The sequence below is a fragment of the Monopterus albus genome, unplaced genomic scaffold, assembly GCF_001952655.1.
Source record: "Monopterus albus unplaced genomic scaffold, M_albus_1.0 scaffold550.1, whole genome shotgun sequence".
Taxonomy (NCBI): domain Eukaryota; kingdom Metazoa; phylum Chordata; class Actinopteri; order Synbranchiformes; family Synbranchidae; genus Monopterus; species Monopterus albus.
The window spans coordinates 23887-33508 of NW_018128430.1; the positions used below are offsets into that span (position 1 = coordinate 23887).

At 41.4% G+C, this 9622-nt stretch overlaps 1 protein-coding gene across 2 annotated transcripts in view; it reads left to right on the forward strand.

Moving 5' to 3' along the window:
- Window positions 1-6: 6 nt before the first annotated feature.
- sonb (SON DNA and RNA binding protein b) overlaps window positions 7-9622 on the forward strand; it is a 58691-nt gene continuing 49075 nt past the window's right edge. For both annotated transcript variants that reach the window (XM_020588529.1, XM_020588530.1), the window contains exons 1-4: window positions 7-47; window positions 2375-2550; window positions 4317-4451; window positions 6476-6562. In XM_020588529.1, the coding sequence (XP_020444185.1) occupies window positions 11-47; window positions 2375-2550; window positions 4317-4451; window positions 6476-6562 (435 nt within the window). In that variant the 5' untranslated portion in view covers window positions 7-10. The remainder of the gene's footprint in view (window positions 48-2374; window positions 2551-4316; window positions 4452-6475; window positions 6563-9622) is intronic.

Here is a 9622-nt window from a genome sequence, read left to right on the forward strand (position 1 = left end):
TCTGCCAACTATGGCCATGAATGCTGCAATGGCCAGTATGACTGCTGGTATGAATTAGATTCTTGTCTCCCTTCTGCCTTGAGCGTTATCTTGAATTACAGTCTTATGCAAAAGTTTAGGCACCCCTTGATAAATAACAGATTTTGGTGATTTTTTATTTGAACAGATGTTAACACAGTTTCTCTTGGAAATGGAAAAAATGCACAATATTTTCTGCAAACAGTGATGCATAGTTACTTCTTATGCCATAAATTGAACAAAAATAAAAAATAAAAACATTATTATGGCATGGTGCAAAAGTTTGGGCACCCTAAGAGTTCCAGAGTCTCAAAGTCTCTCACAAGGTTTCAGACCTTAATCAGCTCATTAGATCTGATGCACAGCAACAGCTGTCATTGGTAAATGCCAATTTCAAAGCTGTACAAATACCTTGACTCTTCAAACCTTGTGCACACACTTGTGGACACCCAGCAACCATGGGTTCCTCTAAGCAGCTGTGTAAGACCCTGAAAATGAAAGTTATTGATGCCCACAATGCAGGAGAAGGCTACAAGAAGATAGCAAAGCGTTGTCAGCTTGCAGTTTCCACAGTAAGAAATGTAATTAAGAGATGGCAGATCAGGGGAACTGTGGAGGTCAAGATGAGATCTGGAAGACCAAGAAAACTCTCGGACAGAACTGCTCGTATGCTGGTCAGAAAGACAAATCAAAACCCCCATTTGACTGCAAAAAACCTGCAGGAAGATTTAGCAGACTCAGGAGTGGTGGTGCACCGTTCCACTGTGCAGCGATGCTTGCACAGACAAGGCCTTCATGGAAGAGTCAGCAGAAGAAAACCTTATCTGCGTCCCCATCATAAAATCCAACGTCTGAAGTATGCAACAGGACATCTACAGAAGCCCGATGCGTTTTGGAAACAAGTGCTGTGGACTGATGAAGTTAAAATAGAACTCTTTGGACACAATCAGCAAAGGCATGTTTGGAGAAAAAAAGGAGCAGCATTTCATGAAAAGAACACCTTGCCAACTATTAAGCATGGGGGTGGATCTATCATGCTCTGGGGTTGTGTTGCAGCCAGTGGCACAGGAAACATTGCACGGGTGGAGGGAAGAATGGATTCCACTAAATACCAGCAAATTCTGGAAGCAAACATCACACCATCTGTAAAAAAGCTGAAGCTGAAAAGAGGATGGCTTCTACAACAGGACAATGATCCTAAACATACCTCGAAATCCACTATGGAATACCTCAAGAGACGCAGGCTGAAGGTTTTGGAATGGCCATCACAGTCCCCTGATTTAAACATCATTGAAAATTTGTGGGTAGATCTTAAAAGAGCTGTGCATGCAAGACGACCAAAGAATATTACAGAACTAGAAGCCTTTTGCAAGGAAGAATGGGAGAAGATCCCAAGTACAAGAATTGAAAGACTTTTAGCTGGCTATGAAAAGCGTTTGCAAGCTGTGATATCTGCCAGAGGAGGTGTTACTAAGTACTGATTGTGTAGGGTGCCCAAACTTTTGCACCATGCCATAATAATGTTTTTATTTTTTATTTTTGTTCAATTTATGGCATAAGAAGTAACTATGCATCACTGTTTGCAGAAAATATTGTGCATTTTTTCCATTTCCAAGAGAAACTGTGTTAACATCTGTTCAAATAAAAAATCACCAAGATCTGTTATTTATCAAGGGGTGCCTAAACGTTTGCATAAGACTGTACTGATTCATCTAGACCTGATTTCATGAGGATTTATTTAACTTTATTGAATTTTTTGAGATTATACTGTTTGTTTGTTGAAACTGTTTTAGAGATGTGTTGATTCAACTTCAGAATCAGCTTTATTGGCCAGGAGTGTTGGACACACAAGGAATTTGACTCTGGTACAGTGTGTATGTGTAGTGTTTTTCCGTAAGGCAAGAAGTAGACAAGTTAACAGGATAAGACTGAGGGAACAAAAAAAAGAATGTGCAAACAAGAAAAAGTCATGGGTTAAGTGTTCATCAGAGTGATGGCCATGCGGAAAAAAACTGTCCTTGTGTCTGGTTGTTTTGGCATACAGTGATCTGTAGCGCCGTTCGGAGGGGAGGAGTTCAACCAGTTTGTGTCCAAGGTGGGAGGGGTCTGCATAAATCTTCTCTGCCCTCCTCTTGACTGTGAGGTATACAGGTCCTCCATGGAGGCCAGGCTGGCACCGACGACCCTTTCTGCAGTCCTGACTGTCCGCTGGAGACTGTTCCTGTCCTGTTTGGTTGCTGAGCCAAACCAGACAGTGATGGAAGAGCAGACAACAGACTTACTGGTTGATTGAACTAGCTAGTGGCCTTGAATTTTACTGACTTTTGTCCTGTTTTCTTTCTTTGTGTCTCTACAGCCACCATGACAGCTGCGTTGTCTAACATGGGCACTCTGTCTTCATTTCTCCCACTGCCCTCCATTACCAATAAGCCCCCTGCTCTTCCCGCACAGCCCAACACCACTGCTTTGGAGGAGCTGAAGAAGAAAGTAGCAAAGCAGGCCAACAGCATCAGCATTAAGGAGTTTACTGATGTAAGGGTACACAGCTTGTATTAGACATGTTAACCATGTATAATTTGTCAGCATTTCATTACACATAAAAAAAAAATTATTCGAGTGACTCTGTTATTGTGTTAAATGTAAACATGATTATAAATCTCATCTGTAACTAACATCCTAATAAAAAACCTAGGTCTGCCCCCTAATTGTTAAATAGGCGAGTCAGTAGTTGAGAGTCCTGTCAGTCTACTGAGACTGTGACACTGTCTGATGCATGAATGTACATTAAGGTCGGATCTGTTTAGAAAATTGCGGAACAAGGAAAAAATCACAACAAAACCCACTGGGACAAGCCACATAAAGAGGAGAGTTGTACTTTATGTGGTCTACTTTTACAGGAGAAAAGACTGTCAGAACAATGTGACTGGTTTTCCATAATGTCCAGTTTGTTTACCCCTCTCTGATCAAGTTCAGCGCACAGGCATGTAATGACTGTTTCTGCGACATGTATCCATTTGAATGGGACTAGAAAGCTAACAAAAATGCGAGGGGGAAACATTTCACTGAGGAATTATAAATAAGAGGAGTTGTTGGCAGTGCGAACTGGCACACATTAAACGCACAGTAACAACATGCATTGTGGTTAAATGATGAGAGAAGCTTAAACTTGTTGGTAAACTAGGCTATATCCATGTCTCAGAAATAAAAACTGCCTAAAGAGTATTGTTTCAACAGAAATACTTGTGTGTTGCCTGCCTTGTTATGATAAATCCATATGGCAGCCTGACTTTATATGCCGACAATTTAAATAGGCCACAATTTAAATACTGCATCATATGCAGCTGTCTTTTATTGTTTTTTTTTATGCTCAGAAATATGTTCATGTCACTCTTTTGCATTTAAATACTGATGTTATTGTGGTCACAATCATTACTGAAATTCATGCCAGTTGATTTTCTTACAGTCTATGCTATTCATATAAATATTTTAAAAAGAAAGAAAGAGAATGAATAGTCGAATATTCACACTGAAGAGCCAATTGACAATAATGCATTGGAATCCTCTGAAGCTTATTGATACTGATTCTAATGGTGCTTATCAATTCCAGTTCTTATCGCTTCCCTGTTTTTAATCCAAAATGGTGAAAATAGAAAAATAAATAAATAAAATAAAAATGTTATAGGCAGTACCTGAGACAGAGGCAATGTTTAAACTTTTTGTCTTTAGAAAATTTGGTGTTTAAATTAACCAAGCAACACGTAATGCCATTACCGCCCTGTGACACTTCTCAGCTGCCCCTGCTTCTACTGGAGGTGCAAGCAAGGTGCTGCTAGCGTTGGTTGATGACACACTCAGGCTTGGATTCCACAAGACACCGAACACTGTACAGTCTTTCAGATCAGCATCATGCTGCCTTAAATGCTGCTGTTGTTTTTTTTGTCCCATAGACAAGTTCTGGCAAGTAGCTATGTATGTCCTTGCAGATAATACTCAGCCTTTTTTGCAAGGGTTCACGTTTAGGAACTATAGATGACGATTAGGGTCACTGTAAAAAAAATGTATTCGAGTTGTGACTTTTGTCTCAGAATTCTGACCTTAAAATCAGAATTTCTGAGAAAAAAAGTGAGAACTTGGATTTTTTACAGTGGCGCTAATCCTCTTCCATAATGAGCATTTTGGATTCAGTTTTAATTTGAAACAGAGTTTTAATCCCCAACCCTAATAATTTACCAAATTGTGATATGGTAAAACGATATTGTTGGAAGACTACTTAATTTGCTGTGTGTATATGCTTGCAGAAATGCAAGATGATTGTGGACAGTAAAGGAGAACTACCAGTGGCAGTGCCTCATGTATCAGATGAAGAGGATGATGGGAAACCCTTTGGAGGATCAGCATTTCAAGAGCAAAAAGCCATCAGTTTCAACATCAATGTAACATCCACACATGGGCTATATGTACACTTGTATTATATGAATTTACCCATTGCAATGAATGACAGTTTCCTGTTAGTCTGACATTACCTCCTAATTACTGACAAAATGTAATCCTTAGAATATAAATACTCATTGTGACAGGATAGTCTGCAGTTATCCCCATTTTAGTATGTTTTTACAGATATATTGTGCTGTATTACTGCTTGAAATCTGATGCGCGTACATTAGATACTAAGAGAAACAAGGGATGCTGTAATCACATAGTGACCAATTTTTTGTAGTTATGTTTAAAGTGCCCATGGCATGCTCATTTTGCTTGTTTCCAGCCATTTAATGTTTAATCTTGGGTACCTCTAGATTAGCTTGGCACCCCACATAACTCCAAATAGTTTGTAACTGTTTCAGAATCAGAGAGCCAGAAAGCCTCTTCCTTTAAAGGAGAGGACAGTTCGTGAATGCGTACAGTTCTATTTGCCAGTGTCGTGTCACAAGTGGACAGCACAGCAAACTGTGACGGCATTAATTAATTTGAATTTCTCCTCCACAGATAGGTAAACAACAGTATATGTACAGATGAAAAGATATCTGTAACACTACAAAGTGGGTAATTGAGAAGCCCCATATTTTAACTGGCATAATGCAGACATAGTAACTTCTCCAGCCTTACAACAATTCCTTCTAACATTACAGAAACAATGCATTAAGAGACAGAATAACATTATGGGTTGTTAATCTGCTCGTTAACCAGCAACACATCACATACAGCAGACACACTGGCCTCAAGCAGTCAAAACGAACTGGTACTGTGCTCTGGGGGAATCCAGCATTGATGAGCTGATCACTAACCACTGCTGAGGTCTTCACTGCCCTGCTGCTTGTAGGTTAGACCCAATCAGGTCAGCGAGTCCCCTGTACAGGAACATTCCCAGACATGTAGTAGCCTCAGGCTCTGTGTTAATCTCCACACCCTCTGGTCACAGTACAGCAGGAGGAGGTAAAATATATGCACAAAACCAGGCGCAGTTGAAAAAAATTCCGCTTTTACAATGGCACTGGTGGATGTCTTTTTTTTTTTTTTTTTAACATAGGCTTTATTGAAAATGCACATAACAAACCAGGCAATATAACATTTTGCTAGTATGGTGGAGGCACTGGTGGATGTCAGGCAAGCTCACATGAACGCACAAGAGGCTGGATCTAATGCCCATTCAAGGAATTTCTTAAACTATCACGTAATGCTTAATTTTGTTAGAAAAATAGTATCACTTGCGAGAGTTTGCGAGACTTGTATAAACTGAGTTGCTTCTGCATAGAAATACTAGAACATATGAACACCTCATATTTTGAGCTTTAGGTCACGTCTAAGATGAAAATTCATCGTTGTAACATTGTAGATAAGTCAAAAAACAAGGAAAAGCATGCCATGGGCCCTTTAAAGGCATGATTATAATGGCAGCACAACAACTACCCTACATGGTATTTTGGTGCTGTGGGCAGACATCACTGATCTTTTGCCACTTTGGTGAGTTTATCAACAAAAGCAAAATAATTACTTCAAGCAAATGTGCAGAAATTCCCTCTGCAGCAGGACAAATTTGTTGACAGGTTGGCAGCCTCTATTTTTTTAAATGTGCCATTACATATGTGGTGATCATCCACTTTGTTTACCCTGATTAAATTACATGCAAATAATGCCAGACTGTTACACAGTAACACACACACACTTCTACACATCTTGATATTCTTTTAGTTATGTGGGGTTATAGTGTCTCACCAATCCTTTATGCCATCGTTTCCATTCCAGTTTAAGAAAATCAGCTGTTTATGTTTTATTACTGTGTCATTGTGCTTGCTGACTAAAATATGACCCATAATCACGTTACAGTTATCAGTGATAATTTATAATTTCCTGCAGTGTAATACAGACACCATGATTTATTGTCTCTGTTGAATATTATTTGTATGTGGCTCATTAGAGCAAAATAAAAATGATTAACACTGTTTCCTTTCCTACCTTCCAGAACACAACTCTTCGTCCAGTGGTGCGTAGCGATGCAGGAATGGCAAAGGAGTTTCCTGTGTCTTCAGGATCCCAACATCGTAAAAAGGTCCAAATAAATGTGTATTAGGTCTGAATCTTGTAACATTATTTAAAAGTTTAGTTTTAAACTCTAGATACTTCACAATGGAAAAAGTTGAAGAGAGATGTTTCAGTAATTTAGCCTAGCTTTGCTGATATTAATGGGCTGGACAAAATAATAGAGACACCTGTCAGTATAATGCAGTACAGTTCAGTTCATACACGTGTCCATTCAGATGTGTGTTTTTCAGTTACCCTTTAAAACAATGTTTCATCAACCTAAACTTTATTTTGTGGTATTCACCAGGGCTCTATCTTGAGTCTGATTCTGTTAGCTTTGTACATGCTTGCTCTTGGGCAGATAAGTCAATGCACTGCTGCTATTGAGACAATATATACACATATATTCCTGTGCTGGCAGGATTAGTGCCTCTGTGCTGTCTTTCAGTCCAGCTTTGTCCAGCCACTGGTAGGATTTTTCGATATCGGCCACTTCTTCTACCTGATGGTGGTACATACTGTGCAGGGGTTTGTCCTTCCATGAGGGTTCCTGCTCTTCCTGCCCTTGTTCCTGTGGTTTCTGCTGCCTGAGGGTCATGATATCCACACTGTGACCTCTGACCCTTCAGCACGTGTTCAATGTTCCTGTGACAGTGAAACCACTGCTGTGAGCCAGCTCATAAATCAGTGAGGAAGGAACAAAGATTGGGGGGGCTGAACTTTGACACCCAGCTTGTTCCTAAGGATGCCGGGTATGGAAATACCCACACACCCAGCAGAATCTCACAGCAACTGCTCAGACGTGTGAATACTTGTGTGCATGTTCACAGGCAACTGCAGTGAGTGAACGCCTGTTAACGTGAAAAGCTCCACCTGTTAGACGCTCAGCAGCCACTTCCTGTCCAGCTGTGGACCGTATTTCAAGATGTTGAGGGCTTCCCTCAGGGTAAGAGTCAGTGCTTAGGCTTCGACTGTTTCAACAGCATGTAAATGACCATATTAGATATTCACACTGCACAGGAAGAGTTTTCGCTTGTTGCATGAAGAGAAGGATTGGGATTTGCAGACGATATAATGGTCACTGGTCTCATCCATGACAGCTACGAGCTGCTGTACAGACAGGAAGTCAGAAAGCTGGCCCTGTGATCCAGACGTAGTGACCTGGAACTGAACATACTCAAACTGGTGGAGATGGCAGTGGACTTCAGGAGCCCCCTCCATGGAGGACCTGTACACCTCACAGGCCAAAAGAAGGGCAGAGAAGATATCTGCAGACCCCTCACACCCTGGACACAAACTGTTTGAGCTCCTCCCCTCTGAATGGCGCTACAGGTCACATTATTTTACAAATAAAAATCTGAAAAGTGTGGCGTGCATATGTATTCAGCCCCCTTGAGTCAGTACTTTGTCGAAGCACCTTTCGCAGCAATTACAGCTGCAAGTCTTTTTGGGTATGTCTCTACCAGCTTTGCACATCTAGAGACTACAATTTTTGCCCATTCTTCTTTGCAAAGTAGCTCCAGTTCAGTCAGATTGGATGGAGAGTGTCTGTGAACAGCAATTTTCAAGTCTTGCCACAGATTCTCAATAGGATTTAGGTCTGGACTTTGACTGGGCCATTCTAACACATGAATATGCCTTGATCTAAACCAGTCCATTGTAGCTCTAGCTGTATGTTTAGGGTCGTTGTCCTGCTGGAAGGTGAACCTCTGCCCCAGTCCCAAGTCTTTTGCAGCATCTAACAGGTTTTCTTCCAGGATTGCCCTGTATTTAGCTCCATCCATCTTTCCATCAACTCTGACCAGCTTCCCTGTCCCTGCTGAAGAAAAGCATCCCCACAGCATGATGCTGCCACCACCATGTTTCATGGTGGGGATGGTGTGTTCAGGTTTCTGCCACACATAGTGTTTTGCATGTAGACCAAAATGTTTGATTTTGGTCTCATCTGATCAGAGCACCTTCTTCCACATGTTTGCTGTGTCCTCTACATGGCTTGTGGCAAACTGCAAATGGGACTTTTTGTTGATTTCTTTCAACAATGGCTTTCTTCTTGCCATTCTTCCATAAAAGCCAGATTTGTGGAGTACACGACTAAGCTGTCCTGTGGACAGATTGTCCCACCTGAGCTGAGGATCTCTGCAGCTCCTCCAGAGTTACCATGGGCCTCTTGGTTGCTTCTCTGATTAATGCTACCCTTGTCCAGCCCGTCAGTTTAGGTGGACGGCCATGTCTTGGTAGGTTTGCAGTTGTGCCATATGCTTTCCATTTTTGGATGATGGATTGAACAGTGCTCCGTAAGATGTTCAAAACTTGGAATATGTTTTTAGAACCTAATCCTGCTTTAAACTTCTCCACAACTTTATCCCTGATCTGTCTGGTGTGTTCCTTAGTCTTCATGATGCTGTTTGTTCACTAATGTTCTCTAACAAACCTCTGAGGCCATCACAGAACAGTTGTATTTATAGTGAGATTGAATTACACACTGATGGGCTCTATTTACTAACTTATGTGACCTCTGAAGGCAGTTGGTTGCACTGGATTTTATTTAGGGATATGAGAGTAAAGGGTCTTGTGCAGCCTCCCGCACAAAATCTAGTAATCATCACAATGGCAAACATTCAAGAGAGGGTCTCAAGTATCAAGAGCTGGACAGCACCAGGCCCTGACATGATCCACGCCTACTGGTTAAAGAAGCTAACTTCACTCCATGAGCACCTGGCGGGACAAATAAACCAGCTGGTAATGGATGGAACCCACACTGAGTGGTTAACTGAAGGCTGGACAGTCCTCATCCTGAAGGACCCTCAGAAGGGAGCAGTACCATCCAACTACCGCCCAATAACCTGTCTCTGCACAACATGGAAGCACCTGTCAGGAATCATAGCAGCTAAGATGAGCAGGCACATGGCTCAATACATGAGCAGCGCTCAGAAAGGAATTGGTAGTAATACCAGAGGAGCAAAGCACTAGCTACTGGTTGATAAAGTAGTTACTTGAGACTGCAAGACCAGGCATACCAACCTGTGCACTGCATGGATTGACTACAAGAAAGCCTATGACTCAGTGCGCACATGGATCCTGGAATGCT